Here is a 20,731-nt window from a genome sequence, read left to right as displayed (position 1 = left end):
ATGAAGCCACATTAAATCACTTTGAGGGACAGTGGGGGTCGCGAGTCTTTGGCACCTAAATTTTGGGGGTCGCGGGCTGAAAGTTAAGGAACCCCTGGTCTAGATAATGAAAAAATTTACTAACAGCTTTCATGGGGACTATTTTTTGGTAGGAAGTAATTCCAGTGTAAAAAATGGAGGTCTGCAGAGTAATTCAGATGGTTGTGCCTTTACGATCAGCAATTATTTCATTTAGCATAGATGATTTGCACTTTAGAGCCACAATCATAAAAATTATTTCCAAATAGTTACTGACTGCTGAGTGAATTCTTTAGTATACAGATATTAGATAAGTGTGCTGTAAATGAGAGAGGAACTGACAAAAACTCTGTTCCTCCCTCTCTGTCTGTGTTTCTGTCCTGCTGTGATTAGCAGATGGTCTTATATAAGTGTCTGTCAGATTCACCCACACAACTGCAGGAATTCATCTCAACTCTGTTTACTCAGAGGAAAGAACGAAAGAGCGAGGGGGGGTAAAGTTAGATGCTGAGCCAATGAAGTAGAGAGAGAGAGAGAGAGGGAGGAGGAGAGAGAGAGAGAGAGAGAGAGAGAGAGAGGAGAGAGAGAGAGAGAGAGGAGAGAGAGAGAGAGAGGAGAGAGAGAGAGAGAGAGAGGAGAGAGAGAGAGAGAGAGGAGAGAGAGAGAGAGAGAGAGAGAGAGAGAGAGAGAGACAAAGTTTGATGCCTTTAATTAGTGATTACATGCCCAGACAGATGAATATAGAGGTGTAAGCAGTGCAGCAGCCGCCCTCGTCAGAGTGCGGGAGACGATGGATGGCGATAAATGATTAATACATGCTGGTACAGACTTATTCAGCACTGTTAAAGTCTCTCTTCACTTTCCTCTGGTATGTTAATCTCTCATCTATGGACACCACAGAAAATAAAGCCTCTCCTTTAGTGAGCAGAAATAGATTTATGTTAAATAAGGATGATGAGAGGGAGGAGGGAGCTGCTGATAATGTTCCCTATATGCATCATGTATGGATGCACTCTGAATGACCTTTAGGGGTCTGATCAGGGTCTAGAAGTTGAATGTTGCTTATTATACATAATTACCGTGGTACTAAAAGGTCAGCTCAGTGCTGATTAAAGCATTTCATCTCTGTGACACATGAGAGGTTTCAAATTTTTGCCTTTTTAGTGCTTTTTCTTCCCCCCTCCACCAAAAAACTGATGACTTCCTTCTCTCTTCTCTTTACAGATGAAGATCCTGACAGTGCCGTGGATGACAGAGACAGCGACTACCGAAGCGAAACCAGTAACAGCATCCCCCCTCCCTACTACAGCACATCGCAGCCCAATGCCTCTGTCCACCAGTATCCCATCAGCCAGCAGCACCGCAGCTCCAGAAGTTATTCTTACCCACAATCTGGAAACAACCAGGATGTCGACTACCAACATCAGAGGACCGTCAGGTATGTGCTTGCTAGTGTTGTAGTCAAGATCACATTAACCGAAACCAAGACATGTCCGAGACCAGAGTGCACAGAGACCAAGACAAGACCAAGACGTTTAGGGGTCGAGACCGGGTCAAGACCAAGACCAAGGCAGGGCAAGACCGAGACAAGACCGAGACTATATATATCAATGAAAAATCATTATGAGAGTTAGCAAAATAAAAGACTTCTGTTATTATATTTAAGTTTGCTTTTTGAATACTATTGACAGCAACAAACAAGGTTTGGTTTTATCTTGTTGCCTTTCTTTTGACTCCTTAAGTTTTGTTTTTACTCTTATCACAGTAATGACAGGGACACAGAGAGCATCAGTGGTGTTCTTGACAGGTCTTGATATAAAATACAGAGTCCGCCCAGCCTGAGACCGAGTAAAAATGCTTTTGATTTAGTTAGTTTATAGTTGTAGATGTTTGCTAAGTTTAGAAAGATATTGATGTTTAACAGTCATTTGCCATTTGGCTGTTATTGCCACATTTGGCCCTATTGGCAGTTGTTCGGAATTGAAGGAACAGTATCATTGTATAATGATTAATTGTAATCAGTTTATAGTTGACAAATCGATGATTTACTAGTTGTTTTATGGATGATTTGATGAGTGTTGAATTAAAAAGAGCTAGTTCTTGTAAAAGATAGATTTTATGATTTTAGGTTTGATTCAGTTAGGATACTTTTTCTCAACATGTATGTTATAGGAAAAGCAGAGGTGTTACTTATAACAATGGACATGTACAGTTGTGCTCATAAGTTTACATACCCTGGCAGAATTTGTGATTTTTTTTGGCCATTTTTCAGAGAATATGAATGATAAGAAAAAACATTTTTTTCACTCATGGTTAGTGGTTGGGTGAAGCCATTTAATGTCAAACAACTGTGTTTACTCTTTTTATATCATAATGACAACAGAAACTACTCAGGAAATTATACATTCTGCCAGGGTGTGTAGCTTATTAGCACAACTGTACATATGATAGCATGTCCAATACAAGAAACCTAACACTGGGGCAGCAACATTATATTCAGCCATCTGTAATTGTACAGTTTAAACCTATGATAGGTAAAAATGTCTTCAGTAAAGAAGGGAATGATTGAAGTCAGTGAAGTTCTTTCATACATTTTGTCCTTCATTGGGTCATACAGACAGAGCACTATTTCTCTTCAGAGTTGTTTACAATGCAGCTACATTTCTCAGCTTTTATTGACATATCTCTCACAGACTGAGAATGAAACTATGCATCCCTTACCTCCAGCTTTATGAATTATTCAACTGGCAATCTAATGGTCAATACTGCACATAAGATTAGCTGCTTTTGTGAGTGTATTGGACACGACTCTCCTCCCCACAGCCCAGCCCATTCTTCTTCATCTCCTCCCCTCAGCTCTCCGCACTCTCTCCAACCCTGCTCTCTTCTATTTGTCTCTGTGCTCACCACTCCCTTCCTGTCTTCACTATCTCCCTCGCTCGCAATCCATTCTCTCTCCTCCTTGTGCCTCTTTCGGATTTTTTAATAGCCCCATTCATCAAAGAGTATAAATACTTTTCCCCTGTTTGCTGCATTTCTGGATGCTTGTGCTTTTTCTTTTGTCAGCTTTCTGGAGGCCTCTCACCTTCCTGTTCTGCTCTATTTCTCACTGCTTGTCTGGTTCTCTTGTACCCCCGGTGATTTCCATCGATTAGCCATCAGCATTGTGCCTTGCCGCCCCAAGACATGTAGAAAAGGTTTTTAGTAGGGCTTCCCAATAGAGTACAATGTGTACATGCCGTAAAGTGCAATTAAGAGCTCTGTTGGTATTTTAGAGATTACGAGTCAAAAAGGGAGGAAAGCCATTAATTATATATGTCAACATGTGTACGTGCAATAACAACCCGAATAACAGGGCCTCTGTGTCCATTATTAAATTATATCCCTCTTAGGTACTTCACTAATCTCTCCTGTTTGTGTTTCTCCTCTCTTCTCCTCCCTCCAGCCCCTCAGGGAGTTATGCCTCTTCTGCAGAGCTAAGTCGGTGCAGCAGTCAGTTGAGTGAGGAGGACTATGTCGCTGAGTATGGAGAGAGAGATCCTTACGACGAGAATGACTCATACCATTCCTGTCACTCTTCGGTTAGCTACAGTAAAGGCTCTCCAGACTGGGACCCCGATGAGACCCAGGGGCAGTACAGCGATGAGGGCGGCTACAGCAAAGATGGAGGAGAGGAGGCAGCTCTCTATGAGGAGGAAGACAGAGGACTGTATGATGGAGAAGAAGAGGGCCTCTATGAGGATGAAGAGATGATGTATGATGATGAGGATATGTACAATTTGGACGGGACCCTCAGTGAGGACATGGAGCCTCCTTTCACTCCCACGCCAACGTCAACAGCACCCCCAACTTTGGATGGACCTAGCTCCAGACCTCCTCTAGAAAAGCAGCCCTCTTTACACCAACAGCAGCCCCCTGCTCAACCCCCTAACCAAACACCCAACCAGTCAAATGGCATGGCCCCATCAGCACAGCCCCCTACTGGTCAACCAACAGTGCAACCTCCTAAACAGCCCCAGCCCCAAACACAGCCTCAGGCTCAGGCGCCCCCGTCCGCCACATCCTTCTTTTCAATGGCCAAACCTCTGACAGCTGCAGTCACAGGTTTGGCCTCTACTTTCCTTTCCTCTGTTCCTACTGCTGCGCCTGCCCAGTCTCAACCCCCAGCCTCAGCTTCTCCTCAGCCTCAGCAGCCTCCTGCAGCCAGCTCTGTCCCTCCATCCCACCCAGCCACCATGGCTAACTCAGTGTCCCAGCCCCCTTCCACTGCTGTTGGTCCTCCTTCCCAACAGACCCCGTCCTCTGGGCAGCCTCAATCCCTACCCAACGGTCCTGCCACCGCACAGTCAGAACACCCCGAAGACCAGGATCTCCAGCTGGAGGAAGACCCATGGCTAGAAGAAGAGATTGGGCTGGAGAAAGAGGCCAGGACACCTCCTGCTCAGCCAGAGGAGAAACTCCCAGAGGAGGAGACAGAGGAGCATTTCATCGACAGCAGGCCACTGACGCCAGAGGAGGAACAAGAGATGCCGCCTGAGAGGTAGGAGAGAAGGATGAAAGGATTTAGATCAATGAACTTACCAAAAATAGATTGGAATAGAAACAACACATTTAGTACGGATTCTATAAATATCTTAAGTGATGATATTTTTACTAAAAACTGTGTATTTTTTTTAGTCCTCCCGTCGTTGAGGAGCCCAAAGAGCCAGTGGATCCAGCAGTCAGAGCCAAAGAGAACTGGCTTAGAATCTACAACAAAGTCTGTGAACAGCTTCGGGAGGTAAGACCACATATATTTTTCAAGTCAAGCCTGAACCCCATCCTCGAAATTTCAGGCCAGTCCATCCCAGAGCTGTGGGCCTGTTTCAGCTCCATCCTGTAATCTAAAAGATATATCTGAGTTTAAGAGACTCTAAAAGTGTTCACTGAGGCTTTGAAATATGGATGCATTGTGCATTATTAATGTGCAAAGGCCTGGTTCATACAGTAAGTTCCATTTTGATGTTTCTTTTTTCTGGACCTCAGAAAGCAGACTCCAAGTGCTTTATTTTCTACAACTTTTTTTACTTTGCTGTTATTTTGAGACAACTTTTGATGCCTTCACTGATACTGACTTTTTATTTTAGCACCAAACTGCTTGAAGCACATGTTAAGTTTTGCTTGATCAGTTTTCACTTGCATATTTTATTCACATTATGTTGCTGTTCATTACGTTGGACTTCAGTTGTGCAAAAAAATTAATCACTTGCTTTGATGTTTATGTTGATGTATGTCACGTTGAGTTTTTGTACATTTTGCTTCTTTTTTGTTTGTTTTGTTTATTTGTTTGTTTGTGCCGACCCGCTTTGTTTTCTTTCCAGTTTCATGTCATTGCCATAGTGACACTCGCATGCACTTTGCTCGGCCATCATTGGAGCATGCTGACAGGTAGGTACAACCTGATTGGTTGCTTGAGAGAAAGGGGGATATGCCTGCAACAGATGCCTTGTTGACCTTTTCACTGTTTGTAAACAAGCACCTTCACACAGTCATTCATCCTCACAGCAATCTGATTTTAAGCCATTTTCTGAAGACATTTTATTTCAAAATGAAGGCAAAGCACTTTGTGTGTAGTTACATACCAAGTTTATATTTTCCATAATGTAAAAAAAAGGTAACATTTATTTTGATATTTTTCATTATGGTCCAATATGGATGATATGTCAGAGCAGATATCCTCAGCTTTATTTTCCAATTATGAAAGTCATGTGAAACATTCCATCGAGCAAGAGACCCCAAACCATATATTTACAATGAAAACAATAAACTAAAGTCAGGTGATGTAGCCTCATTCATACACAGATGCTAGAAATGGCTGCAGGGATAAACTTAACATTCCTTTGTCATTTCTCTCAGGCCCGAGGAGAGACCTCCAACTCGCTGTGGTTTGGTAAAGGAGGGTAAGTGTCTGCCGGTTCAGCTCTTAAAGTAATCTTCTTCCTCTTACATGAAACACATTAGACATCACACAACACATCAGATAGCCTAATGCAGAAAGTGGGAGTTAAAATTATCCTCAAATCATCATGGAAACCTGACACGGCTGCCTCAGATTGAAATTGCCCTTCTTGAGTCCGGAAATCTTCTGTTCCATTTCATTCTGATCCACAGGCTCATTCCGCTCACGGCATTGGGCCAGGCAGTATTGAACGGCGTTGGGCTGCCCTGACTTAGCTGGCAGGTCATTTGTAGATGAGGCAAACCTCAGAGTGGAACTGAGGTTACATACTGAATAAGTGCAATGTTAGCTAGATAGGAACCCAGCAATATATACCCAGATGTGAAGAGTGTCACTGCCACTATTTGAGATGAGGCAGTCTGTATAATTACAGTTTACAGTAGAATTTGAAACGACTATCGAGGGAAATTACATCTGACCCACAGTAACAACATTTATTGTCGAGAAATGTTGATGATAGACTTTTCTACCTACGGCTTTCATTGATTAATGTATTATGATTAATACTTTTTCCTCTTTTAGAATGGGAGGTGCACTCTACAGTATTGACAGCATGCCTGACCTTCGCAAGAGGAAAGCCATTCCTCTTGTCAGAGATCTGGTGAGAATCAAACATGGGCACACAAACATGAATAATGTACACCTTGGGGCGGCATGATATAGGCTCTACCAGGTGTGTCGTTATCGTGATATGAGCACTCACAATAAATTGAATGCAAAAACAAGCAATGCTTTCTCACTCAGCATGAGTAGAGTTAACTTATTAGATAGAGGACTTGGTATGATGGCCATGATTTCACAACATATTGATGCAGTAGGATGAAGCTAAGGTATTAGCTAGGCTTAGATTATTTGGTGCTGATTGAGTGGTGAAGAAAACTGCTTTTTGGTTTTGTTTGAATTCAGAAGAGACATGTTGCAAACACACTGCAAAAACTCAAAATCTTACCAAGGGAAATTGTCTCAATTTTAGTCAAATTGTCTTATCCCGCTTAATTCAAGACAAAATGTACTTAACTAGTAACATTTGACCAAGATAGAGGGACTTTTATTTTACATTTCATGCATTTTTCAAGCTGAGATCTCATTTGCAGAAGACGGATAATCTTGATTTAAGACAAACACTTTACTTGATTTAAGTAAGTGCATTTTATTGGAGAATCTATCAGAAAACAGATCCATTGATAAAAGAAAGAACGAAAGAAAGAAAAAAAAAAAGAAAAGGTTTTTTTTTTAAGGGTGTGTTACAGTTTTCAGGCACTGTTTCTTCTAAAATCAGATAAAAATATACATCCTCAAACTACATGCACACAATGAAACACCTACTTTTGAGCATTGCTGGCTTATCCTAAAAAACAACATGACTGAATATTAGTATATCCAGTTAACTATGAGAAGACATTATATCTCAAAATGCTCAAATTAAACTTTGGGATCTTATTTCAAGTACAAGATGGTCTTAAACCTAGAGAAGTGCCGCTTTAATGCAACTCAAATGAAGGTGAATATATCTCAAATTAAGAAGTTGACATGAAATGTATTCGTGCAAAAATCTTTTTTTGAGTGAAAAAATACCAATTGTTAGCATTCCTGGCTTATTCTGAGACACTAAGCTTTAAAATACTGGTAAAATATTGCTTAAAATAAGTTTTCCCTGCTAATATTAAGATCACAGTTTTGTAAATATTATGTCTTATTTTTTTTTTCCTTGTTTTTGGAGGGGCATTTTTCCAGTACAGGTGTTGTGTATAACATAAATAACAGCAGATTGACATAAAAACTGTGCGTTAGAGCTAATATGCACTCTTTAATAACAATTCATGTGATTCACACTTCATATTGTTACTGCAATATTAAAAAATGTAATTGCACTTCACATATTTTTCTCATATTATGCAGCTCTGGTATGTACATAAAAAAAACCCACTGCATTTATCTGCTATAATTTCTGATGTTTATTTTTTTCATGATGCAGTATATATCTGCAGAATAAAAGATATTGCAATATTGTTTTTTCCCAATATTGTGCAGCCCTGGTACACCAATACACAATACACCAGGTGATTTCTGTTAATCTCAGTTCAAAAAGACAGTCCCTAATTTTCATCCCTTGCTTAAAGTGTTCCCTGTTAACAACTTTATTTTAAGATAAGGTAAGATAAGATAAGATAAGATAAGATAAGATAAGATATTACTTTATTGATCCCCTGGGGGGGAAATTCAGTTGTTGCAGCAACCCAGACATAAGTACAATCAAGAAAAAGTTCCAATTAGTAAAATAAAATAAGTAAAAATAAAAATTGATCAATAAAGTTGGAATACAATTTATATATATACAATGTTACAAATGGAATTTAGATAAATACAAATGTTATAAATAGATTAAATAGTAGTAATTACAGGCAGTATTCAAAAATTTTCAATAATAACAGGTTGACATGTTGTGATTATGGTTGGTAATGACAGATAAATATAATAAACAAATATGGGTATACAATACGACCGTAAGTTGTAGTAAAGAATAATAATGTAATATAACTTAAGGCCCATCATGCATCATATGCTCAACCAATCATATCAATCAGTGTCTTTACTTCACCTTGTAGAGGTTAAAGTGATAGATAGATCAGATGCAAAGAGTCTTACAAATACAGACGTATGCATCATAAAGATTGGGACAGCCTGTACAGTTTAAAACTGCTAAAACATGTTCAAATCTTCATTTTTAAATGTTTCTCTCTTTTTCTTCCTTTCATCACATCATCAGGCTATGGTGAGTACAAGTTGACACAAATCAAACATCAGAAGTCCACAGAGCAGGTCACATCCACATATAAACTCTTTTCTGTTTGCTCTATTGTTCTCAGTCTCTAGTACAAAACTCTCGTAAGGCTGGAATCACCTCCGCCATGGCTTCCACCACTCTTGGCAATGAAGAGCTGGTGAGTTTTTCTCTCATCTCTCTTCTTTCACACAATTCTGCTCAGAATCCTTCAGCAATTTGATCATTGCTGATATCAATTTCCTCTTGCAGAAAAGTCACGTTTATAAGAAGACCCTGCAGGCTCTCATCTACCCCATCTCCTCCACCACGCCACACAACTTTGAGGTGTGGACAGCCACCACCCCTACTTACTGCTATGAATGTGAGGGGCTGCTTTGGGGTATTGCCCGACAAGGCATGCGCTGTTCTGAGTGTGGCGTCAAATGCCACGACAAGTGCCAGGATCTGCTCAACGCTGACTGTCTGCAGAGTAAGACCTTTTATATAAATACCCTTCTTTATATTCATCTGTTTTTACTCAGATGCAAGTACACACACACACACACACACACACACACACACACACACACACACACACACACACACACACACACACACACACACACACACACACACACACACACACACACACACACACAGATACATACATACATTAACACACAAAGCTGTGCACTCAAACTCCAAACCTATGTCAGCTCATCAAATGTATCCTTCTGCTCGATTGACACCTCATTATTCTTTTCCTCTATCCACTCTCACTTTCTCCTCCCTCTTCCTTTCAAATGTATCTCCTGAGTAATGTGCGGTCATACCTCTGCCTCTCTGCTCTCTCTATTCCACCCATACCTAGCCTTTGCATCCATACTGCTTTGTGTAATTCAACTCCTCAAGGGGTGACTTATCTAATTCCCATTATGTTTTAGAGTAAATCTACAAGATGCATAATTCATTTCTCTGGTGTCTCAAAACAGTCTTAAAAGAACTTGATCCCAAAAGCATCTGTTGGTCTTTTACTCTCGGACCAACTACTTTGTCCTTACCAGATCTGTGGTTACGTGGACACAGTTTCACTATATGTAGGGGAAGGTTTGGGGTTTGATTTCAGGTCTGATGCTTTCTTCACTTCACTCTCAGTTTAAAGAGATATGCTGCTTAACTCATATTGCCTTGGATACATTTTATACCACTGATAATTTTCAATCTTCTCTTTATTTATTCATCTGTCTCAAAGGAGCTGCAGAGAAGAGCTCCAAGCATGGAGCAGAGGACCGAACCCAGAACATCATCATGGTCCTGAAGGACCGCATGAAGATCAGAGAGAGGAACAAGCCAGAAATCTTTGAGCTGATCCTGGAAGTGTTTGCTCTGGACAAAACAACGCATGGCACACAAATGAAACAAATCAAGCAGAGCGTGCTTGACGGGACGTCCAAATGGTCGGCAAAGATAAACATCACGGGTAAGTGACAGGTTGTTTTTATTTTTTTCTAATTTGATCATAAGTGGGAGGTTGAAGGGGTAAGGATTTCATACAGAAAAGCTTCCAAATACTTTGTTTGTGTGCATTCATGTGTCTTGTGTTTTCTTCAGTTGCATGTGCTCAGGGTCTGCAGGCCAAAGACAAAACAGGCTCCAGTGACCCTTATGTAACAGTTCAAGTTGGGAAGACCAAAAAGAGAACCAAAACCATCTATGGCAACCTCAACCCTGTCTGGGATGAAAATTTCAACTTGTGAGTTCTGTGTAAAAACGTCTGTGTAACAGAATAAAATGCTAAAAATATAATTGAATATCTCTTTAATGACTCTCTTTCTGTCTCTGCCTCATCCAGTGAATGCCACAACTCATCTGACCGCATCAAGGTTCGAGTGTGGGATGAGGACGATGACATCAAGTCGCGAGTAAAACAGAGGTTCAAACGTGAGAGTGATGACTTCTTGGGTCAAACCATCATCGAAGTCCGGACTCTGAGTGGAGAGATGGACGTGTGGTACAACCTGGGTGAGCACAGAGATAGCAGAACAAGAAACAGATAATTGAGGTGCTTGTTTCTTGTAGATTGAACAAGATTCAGCCAACTAAGGAGGCATGCATATCTTCTTTTATTTCTCAGACAAGAGAACCGATAAGTCTGCTGTGTCAGGAGCCATCCGGATGCACATATGTGTGGAGATCAAAGGAGAGGAGACGGTTGCTCCTTACCATGTACAGTACACCTGTCTACACGAGGTCAGTTTGAGAGGAAACGTGGCTGTGATTCTTTGCACTTGAAATCAAACATTAAATATGCAAGAGCAGCCTGCTATCCTGAGTTAATTAGTTCCAGGCAATTTAATTCTGTTTCACATTAACACAATCAATCACCTTGTAAATTCTGTTTCTGCCTCTGCACCCGGGGAAATTTGCCTTCTTTTATACAAGAAATAAAATAGCCAACATTGGGTTTCCTGCAATGGTTTAACAGCTGACATCATTAGTTGCTGCCTGGCATTATTGAGCCAATTTTGCAGATATGAGGGGGGATGTGGAAGACGTGAAGGCTATTTCACGGTTTCATATGCAATCGTGTTAAACTGCAGGATTGTGAAGAGAGGCTGAGTCGCTCTGATAAAGTAAATGGAACACTGGGGTAACAGCTTAGGCAATGATGAACTTTCAAGTCAAAATCAAGCTGTGTTTGGGTGTATTTTTAGTCTGACGTTTTCAAGTTGTTCTGTATTGTAGATAAAGGTAGTGAATCTGTGATGTGATTTTTAAAGCATTCAAATTAAATCAGCTTCCAAAAATTAAGTCAGTGGGTTCATATCTACCCCTTGCTTGTCTCCTAACATCCTACCTGGAGGAGCATTTTAGATTAGGTAGAATTATATTTTCAAGTCTCCTATATTTGAGGCTGTCAAACTCATGAAAATGTCTTTTTTTTAACCTCACTGTTGCTCCAACGATATAATTGGCGACCCCTGGCGTTCCAACAGTTGATCTAAGGCCTTTAACACTGATCTGCGAGGCCTTGCCTTGATGTCTTGCTGCTTAGATATGTTTGTTATGTGCTTAAAATCTGCCAAACAGGTAAGAATAGTTACTTCAGACTCATGCATGCTTGTCCTGTGTCTGTCTTTGTTCAGCATCTGTTCCAGTACACGACTGAAGAGCAGAACAGCGGGGTAGTAAAGATCCCGGATGCCAAAGGGGACGATGCCTGGAAGGTTTATTTTGAGGAGACTGCTCAGGAGATAGTGGATGAGTTTGCCATGAGATACGGAGTAGAGTCCATCTACCAAGCCATGACGTTAGTCCCTCAACCATCACTCTGAATGTTCGAATGTGATAGTTTAATCAAACCCTGAAACCAAATTTGTGGTTACATCACACTAAGCATCTTAAGTTTTCTTTTCTTGCATGTACAGATCAGTTCTAAGTGTACTTAAGTAATTATTTTCTAATACATGAATATCAGGGGCAAGTAAATGAAAATAAATGTTGTTTTTGCTTCTTCCTTCCCACAGGCACTTTGCCTGCTTGTCATCTAAGTACATGTGTCCAGGAGTGCCAGCTGTTATGAGCACCCTGCTTGCCAACATCAACGCTTACTACGCCCACACCACCCAGTCCTCCAACAATGTTTCTGCCTCTGACAGATTTGCTGCATCAAACTTTGGCGTGAGTCCCTGAAGAATACTTAGTCATATTTTCCCTTCTATACATATATACCGTTACTGGTATATGTTACTCTATATATCCTCTCTAGAATAATGTATACATAGGAACATGTGGGGGTTTTTTTTACTTCTTAAAATAACTTGCCCCTGGCTCTTCTGAGGCTGAAGATAAACTTCTGTTAGTTTGTCCCTGCCTACTTTTCTGAACATCCAATCAGTTGAGGCTACCTTAAGTTTGTGTATTCAAATGATTTCAATAATATGTCAGGTACTCTTGTCTTTCTGAGAGGTTTTGTTCTGTTTTTGTTATTTCCTGTTTAGAAGGAGAGGTTTGTCAAACTTCTGGATCAGCTGCACAACTCCCTACGAATCGACCTCTCCATGTATCGGGTAACAGCTGCTTTCTCTTACAGAATTAACTCAAACATACTGATTTTAAATGAATTACTGCCACAGTCATTAGATAATTTAAAGTGTCTTTGTATGAATGTATGAATGTGTTTATTGTCTGCTTTGTACTGAGATGAAAATATTGTTTCTCATAATGCCACTGCTAATGTTAGTCACTTTAACTTACAACCGTTTTTTACCTTTGTGTTTCAGAATAACTTCCCTGCCAGCAGTCCTGAGCGCCTTCAAGACCTCAAGTCTACAGTCGATCTCTTGACTAGCATCACTTTCTTCAGGATGAAGGTAAAAAAGAAGGATTTTTTTTATCCTTTTTGTTCTTTTCTATTGTTACAAATTATCACTTACCTCCAAAATAAACATTGTGCAAACATCCAGTTCTTCATGGAAAGTAGCCTGCAGCGTAAACTGAGAATCAGCATAACATTACCCTATCCAAACTAAAGCTATTATCAGGAAGCTGTGTGTGTTTGTGTGCGCGCATCGGGGTGTTAATGTATGTTAGTGCGAGTTATGCAGCTCAGTGAGTTTATGGTTGAATTCCCACTGAGATAACTTCCCGCTCAGACACTGACTCAGACTGTGTGTGTCAGGCAGCTCTTTGAGGTGAATTGAATATAACCATATGTTGTGTAACGTTTGTGTTCAGGTCCAGGAGCTGCAGAGTCCCCCCAGGGCGAGCCAGGTGGTAAAGGACTGTGTGAAAGCTTGTCTCAACTCCACCTACGAGTACATTTTCAACAACTGCCATGACCTCTACAACAGGGAATATCAGACAGACCCTGTGAGTCTGTGTGAATATGTGTTTGCAGATTTGTAGAGGGAGCAGTATCCGTACAAAAACATCTTATGTATGTATGTATGCAGGATTTATTTTATCACCTCTTTCTGTCCCCAGTCGAAGGCGGTCCCTCCAGATGAACAAGGTCCCAGCGTCAAAAACCTGGACTTCTGGTCCAAACTCATCACCCTAATTGTCTCCATCATAGAAGAGGACAAGAACTCCTACACACCTTGCCTCAATCAGTGAGTCTCTGCCCACAACATCTGGCTAATTTCTCTTAGTTAGCATGCTGAGGCAGTGTTTGAAATCGCAAGGCCAGTTAAGAAGAAAGAAAATATTAAAAAGGCAAAAAATTTAAGAAAAATATAAAAGAAAGCAACATACAGATGGAGAAGTATGAGCATCAACAGCCAAACAAACATCCTCTTTTTGTTTTACAGCCACAGGGTTTGTCCTGTCACTTCTAAAATAAGAAACAAAGCTGTAAACACATTATTTAAGAATAGCAAACAATACTGAAAAGATAACATGCAGATGCATACGAGAGAGTATTTCTCTATCACATCATGTGAGCAGTCAGGAACTGTCTACACAGACCAGTTCTTCCTGTACAGCAGCTGCTTTGGTTGCTGGAGGTGTTTTGGATTTGAATTCCTATGTGTCACTTTTTTCTGTTAGTTTAATACTTTTAAACTATTCATTTAGGGATTCATTTCCGCTGTTTAGAATACAATGAGGATACAAGTGCCTTTTTGCCTTCTTTTCATGACTGGTGTATTTTTCTGTCATTCGCAGCTAGAAATAAACACAGAGAACACAGATGGAGTTGCAGAAAAGATTAGCCTGAGTGATCTTGTTTAATATTAGAATACCTTCACTGGACAAAGAGTTGGATTTAAACCTGAGTACTGCATCTAACAGGTTTCCCCAGGAACTGAATGTGGGCAGGATCAGTGCAGAGGTCATGTGGAACATGTTTGCACAAGACATGAAATACGCCATGGAGGGTAGGTTTCTGTTTCTGTTGTTGGGATTGTAAAGGTCACAGGCCAGAAAATGAGAGGGGTCATTAGTTTTTCTCTAATGTGTGTTATTGAGAGACTCATAAAGAGTGCTGAAGCAGGACTTCCCTCATTCTTTCCTTCTCATTGATATTCAGAGCATGAGAAGAACCGCCTGTGTAAAAGCGCAGATTATATGAACTTGCACTTCAAGGTGAAGTGGCTTTACAACGAATACTGCAAGGAGCTTTCCACTTTCCAGAAGCACGTGCCTGACTATCCAGCGTGAGTACCATATGAGCAGCATCAATACATTTCCTCCCCTCTTTAACACCGTGGCACAGAGACTTATACACTCCATTTTTTTCTCTGCAGCTGGTTTGAGCCATTTGTCGTCATGTGGTTGGACGAGAATGAAGAAGTGTCCCGAGATTTTCTACATGGAGCCTTGGAAAGAGACAAAAAAGACGGGGTAACCAGCTTTATCTCCCTCTCGTGTGAAATGTTAGCTAACTTGCAAGCTAACAGAAACCTTACTTTGTTGCTTGAGTTTCTGAGAGTGCTACAAAAACTATGAAACCCAACACCTCCATGTCTTTGATCATAGGTCGATGATGCAAAATACAGCTCTCAAGCCTGTACTGTAAATATAGAGCTATTACCAAACGCAGTCTAACTTAGCTAGCTTAACATAAAGTCTGGAAAGGTGGGCAACAGCTCACTTACACAATCTGCCTACCAGCCAGAGGTGTCAAAAGTATTCATATTCATTACTCAAGTAGAAGTATAGATACTAGGGTTTAAAAAGACTTCTGTAGAAGTTGAAGTATGAACTTAAGCATTTTACTCAAATAAAAGTGTAAAAGTACTGGATCAAAACTACTTAAAGTTTAAAAGTAAAAGTAATGTAAGGGGGAAAAAATGCCATTAAGGACAAAAGTCAAACTTTTGGATCAAAGGATAACAAATATGAGTGTATTATAAGATCCAAAGCTGTCTGCCTCCTCCTTTTAACAAAAGCGTTACCTTTTTAAAACAAAGTTTTCAGGAAAAATATTAAAAGTTCTGTAAAAAAAAAAAAAAAAAGAAGCAAGTGGACATTATATAAAACCAAAGTTTGACTAAAACTGAGGAAAGAAATACTATTAAAGAGCTTTAATTTTACCTCCCACCTACAGCAGTTCTTCCCCTTAAAATATTAATTCATGAGCTCCTCATGTAAATTCAGGCATTATCCCTCCTGACTCAGCACCTTCCAGGCGGAGAGGAGCAGGTTGAAGGCCTCAAGGCAATCAATAAAGACTCAATACCAAAGGCAAATGGGAAAAAAAACGTCACTGCAGAGAGCAGATGCTAAACACACACACACACACACACACACACTCTCTCTCTCACACCTACATATCCACACACACAGAGGGTCGATACAAAGCAGCTGAAGATTCTCTCAGCTCATATGTCACAAGTCCTTTGGGTCCAATTACTGTCACCAGAGGCAGCTCCTGCATCCTTGTGTCAGCGAAACAGCGGTTCCTACTTCCAGTCACATACCATAACACTGTTCACTAATGGCCAGGCTGTTAATGAGGGACCTGCTCTCATTCATAACCCTTTGCCTGCCTCCATTGCTCCTATCCACAGGAAGCACTTCACAAATCTTTTAACTCATGTGACTGAAGAGGGGGGCAGTGTTATCGACCATGATGTGTTACAGCAGTGTGAACTTCTCCCATGGGTGGCCCTCTGGGGGGATCCAGCCATTCACTGTCAATGTTAATCGTGCTCAGATCTCTATGCTGCTCCTTACACTTCTCCCCCCGGTCCTGTTCTTTTTCTTCCCGTTCTCCAGTTCCAGGTCACATCAGAGCACGCTTTGTTCTCCTGCTCCGTGGTGGACGTGTTCTCTCAGCTCAATCAGAGCTTTGAAATCATCCGCAAACTGGAGTGTCCGGACCCTCAGATTGTTGGAAACTACATGAAAGATTTGCCAAGGTGACTTACTTTTTCAAATTCTCACAGAACGTCTTAACCTGAGTATTCGCTCAAATATGTTTCTTAATGTGCGTCCTTTTCTTCGCAGACTATCGGCAATGTCCTGCTGTCTTACGCTGATATTATTGCAAAGGAGTTTCCAAACCATGTCAAGAAGGAGAAAGTGGTAGGTGTGAGATGTTTGGCACAGCTATGCACCCAGATGGAAATGTGAATCGGTGGAACACACAGCGGTGATGGATTTTATAGTTTAATTGAAGCTCTACCAAGACTGGGTTTTAAGATGAATGCAGAGTGGTGTTCGTGGTCAGGTTGATTAATTTCACCACGATAAACACCTCCTCAGTGTAATAGTTGTCGCTAAGGTCACAGTGTCTCAAAGTGAATTAGGGCTTGTAATTAGCTGAATGTGGTGTAAGTGGGCTGCACTCCCAGAGAGACCAGGAGCCCCCCGGAGGAGCAGTAATTGCTGAAAACTCCTGCGTCTCCTCCCCTGCATCACCAAGGGTGTTTTTCGCCAAAGAGGCAATAAAAAAAAGTTAGGTGGACTAACCTTGATTGATTACAATGAAATACACGGAGCAGATAGAGGAAAGAGAGAGAAGTGTTTGTGTAGGTATGTGTGTAACGATTTCTCTTCTCCCCCTCAGCCATGTATCATCATCAACAACATCCAGCAGCTCAGAGTTCAGTTGGAGAAGATGTTTGAGGCCATGGGAGGGAAAGATGTGAGTTCACATGCAGTTAATTAATTTTGTAACAGTGCTGCTGTGCCGTTGTACTCATCATGCTTCTGTTCTTCCAGCTTAACTTGGAGGCGAGTGACTTCCTCAAGGAGCTGCAGAACAAACTCAACAGCGTCATGGATGACCTCAGCCGTATTTTTGCTGTCAGGTGGGTGTGTCTATGTTTGATTTTCTTGTTTGGAGCAAAGAGGTGCTGCAACAAGTTTCCAGTTGGGTTCGACCTATATTTTATTCTCTCCTTAGTTTTAGAAAACTTTTGATTTCTCCTCTTTCAATCAATGTGTCGATTATTGTTATGCCTCTATTTGCCCACTGTTTAAACCTTTGGTTGAGAGTCCCTGGTTTGAAATTAGTGTCATAGGCCATCCAACTCAAAAACTTTGCTTCATTCTCCAATTTATATTTCTTGACTACTTTAAACCAGTTTCCCAAGGTGAACCCAACGACCAAATTCAACAATCCCTCCTTTTCCTTATACATGTTTCTGTTCGCAGTCATGCTCTGCACGTGGCACCCTTCCATGTTCAGTTCAATCTCCTTCCATACTGTAAAATAATTAGTCTCACACCAACCTATCAAGGGCCGGAGTTGAGCGTCATAATAATATTCTTGGAGGTTCGGCAGCGCCAAGCCTCCCTCGTCTTTGGGTATCTGAGGTGTAGGGAATCTAATTCTTTGTTTAGGGCCAATTACAGATGAATCGAGATTTTTTTTTGTCCCACTCTTGAAATTGAGAGGGGGGGATTTGCACTGCCATGTTCAACTGTGTTTAATGTTGTTCTCTTTGTGTTCTGATGTAGTTTCCAGCCCCAGATCGAGGACAACGTGAGGCAGATGGGTGACATTCTAGCCCAGGTCAAAGGTCAGACGGTCCCAGCCAATGGCAGTGTGGTTCAGGAGGCTGACAATGTCCTGCAGCCCATCATGGATTTCCTGGACAGCAAGTGAGAATGGCTGGGGGTCAAATATTTACACTGATAAAGAGCTGACTGAAGTGCATTAACTGCATTTCCTTGAGTGTCCACCTGAGGCTGACTACAACAGCCAACAAGACTCAGGGGGGAATTCATTGAAAATGGATTGCAGCAGCTAATTGTGCCAAGAATTGCAAATTATTTGACCGCACTATCTGCTTCACCTTAAGATCTAATCCACAAAACAAATCTTACTAATGATATTCAAGCTCAAAAATGCCCACAAAGTTCTGTCTTTGTGCAGTTTGCTGGCTTTGACACCCTTTATTGTAGAGAGGAGAGGACAGTGGATAGAGCAGGTCACTGGGAGAGAGTGGGGGAATGAACCCATGCCACCTGTTATATGGATTTAGCCTAATGATTAAATCGCATGCCCAGGCAGCACTTATTTCTACCCACATATATGATGATCTGAACGGAGAGGGAAAGTCATTACCATTTTACTGTTGAGTCAATTCATGACAGATGTAATACGACTTTCACAGTTCATATCCAGCTTACCCCCCTGGAGCAAGTTACCAAAAAACAGCTCATTCACATTAAGAAGAAAAGCTCCCCCTGACATGCACAGTCTTTATATGTGTGTGGTTTTACCCACAGACAGCTCCAGACTGATTTAACCCTTTATTATTATAACATTATAACAACATAAGGATAAGTTGCATATGCTGTAACCAGTCTTCTACCAAGGTGTTTCAGTATTCATTGACAATATTTTAGAATCAACAAAGGGTATTTAGAAAACAGTATTTACCCCCTCAAACACTTACAGGACCAAAGGGAAGATTTATTGGAATATAGTCTAAAGCAGGGGCGTCAAACTCATTTCAGTTCAGGGGCCACATACAGCCCAAGTTGATCTGAAGTGAGCTGGACCAGTAAAATTAAACATAATAACCTATAAATAATGACAACTCTAAATGTTTCCCTTTGTTTTAGTGCAAAAAAGTACATTCTGAAAATGTATCTTTCTACAGAAGCAGCTGTTTTTTGCCATGATGAGTCTCATAGTGGGGCCGAATATTTTACTCTTTAAGCACTGAAACCTGCTGCGAACACACCAAACACACAGGTTACCCATTCACCTGACACAGAGTGTATGTTTACTGCAGAAGAACAGAGAGATTATAATGATGTACAAGGTAAAGTTGATTATTTTGGACCCCTCAGCTCCAGCAGGAACAGTTTGCTTGCTGGACAGTGTTGTATACAGGGGTGTACTGCTAGTGTAAGTAGTTAGTGGATCATCTTATAGTGCTCTAAAAAGTCTTTATGAATCTCAACCAGATTATGCAAACAGCAAGTCATCTATTTTCTCACTTCGAGAAAAAAAGTCCAGAATAATAGCGCTGTTCAGGTGCGCTCCGTTGGCATTATGACAAATTTGAAATAGTAGTTACTTTCATTGAAAAATTGCAGTTAATGTCTTCTCTGTAATCTTTTCAGTTTGCAAAGTCGTTCCGCCGGCCGGCTTGAAACCTCTGGCGGGCCGGTTTTGGCCCGTGGGTCGCATGTTTGACACCCCTGGTCTAAAGGCTTCAGATTAATAACCACAAACTTGAGGAAAAAGCCAAAGATCTCTTTAGGGACGAGTTTTTTTCCCCTTTTTCCTTGCAATGCAACATGGTCAACCCCACTTTTTCCGAAAGTATTTAGAGCTCATAAGAGGGTGTTGAAAACTCTTCACAGATGGTTTCTCTGTAATAGAAAACACACCATGCTCATTTCAGGCAACAGATCTCCTACTTCTTACTCACTGGGCTTTAAGTTTTAATGACCTCACAGGCACGCATAAGCAGTTAATAAATGAGAAGTGTGTATTTTAGTGCTCTCTTTACATCCATAAGTCAAGGAAATGTGTTTTTGTCTTTCAGCCTGTCCCTGTTTGCTAAGATCTGTGAGAAGACGGTCCTGAAGAGAGTGCTGAAGGAGCTGTGGAAACTCGTCATGAACACAATGGAAAAAACGATCGTGCTCCCAACGCTCACTGACCAGACAGTAAGTCATGAGAAAAACTTCTCTGACTGACTCAGTTTTCTTCACCTTTTTCTTTTTCTCTGCTTCTAAAGTTCAGTGATTTTCATTGCTGTTTCATTGTGTTTGTACATTAACCCATCAATTCTACCATTACACTTTTCTCTCTGCCTTTCTTTCTTTCTTTCCTTCTTTCTTAGGTTATTGTAAGTATGTATGTTTGAGTGCAGTGTCTGTGAGCATGTAGAAACACTCTTCTGTAACTTGAGATGTGTTAACACCCTCTGTAGCCTTTGTCGCCTGTTTTTGTCTTCTCTGTGGATTTAGATGGCTTCACAGTGCATCAGATAGAAATGAAAGACTCTCTGCAGTACTGACTGACTGACTGACTG

At 40.9% G+C, this 20,731-nt stretch overlaps 1 protein-coding gene across 1 annotated transcript in view; it reads left to right on the top strand.

Moving 5' to 3' along the window:
- Positions 1–20,731, top strand: part of LOC117826971 (protein unc-13 homolog A-like) — a 41,011-nt gene that overhangs the window by 10,101 nt on the left and 10,179 nt on the right. Inside the window, 28 exon segments of the mRNA XM_034703411.1 lie at positions 1,243–1,456; positions 3,464–4,558; positions 4,696–4,798; positions 5,914–5,957; positions 6,539–6,617; positions 8,784–8,789; positions 8,884–8,958; positions 9,051–9,270; positions 10,033–10,260; positions 10,392–10,533; positions 10,633–10,802; positions 10,915–11,030; positions 11,927–12,090; positions 12,308–12,461; positions 12,782–12,850; positions 13,064–13,153; positions 13,518–13,652; positions 13,767–13,894; positions 14,574–14,659; positions 14,812–14,938; positions 15,029–15,125; positions 16,503–16,629; positions 16,632–16,645; positions 16,734–16,811; positions 17,296–17,373; positions 17,451–17,539; positions 18,192–18,335; positions 20,240–20,363. Of these exon segments, the coding sequence (XP_034559302.1) occupies positions 1,243–1,456; positions 3,464–4,558; positions 4,696–4,798; positions 5,914–5,957; positions 6,539–6,617; positions 8,784–8,789; positions 8,884–8,958; positions 9,051–9,270; positions 10,033–10,260; positions 10,392–10,533; positions 10,633–10,802; positions 10,915–11,030; positions 11,927–12,090; positions 12,308–12,461; positions 12,782–12,850; positions 13,064–13,153; positions 13,518–13,652; positions 13,767–13,894; positions 14,574–14,659; positions 14,812–14,938; positions 15,029–15,125; positions 16,503–16,629; positions 16,632–16,645; positions 16,734–16,811; positions 17,296–17,373; positions 17,451–17,539; positions 18,192–18,335; positions 20,240–20,363 (4,196 nt within the window).

Source organism: Notolabrus celidotus, chromosome 15, assembly GCF_009762535.1.
Source record: "Notolabrus celidotus isolate fNotCel1 chromosome 15, fNotCel1.pri, whole genome shotgun sequence".
Taxonomy (NCBI): Eukaryota; Metazoa; Chordata; class Actinopteri; order Labriformes; family Labridae; genus Notolabrus; species Notolabrus celidotus.
This window is presented reverse-complemented; position numbering and strand designations above follow the sequence as displayed.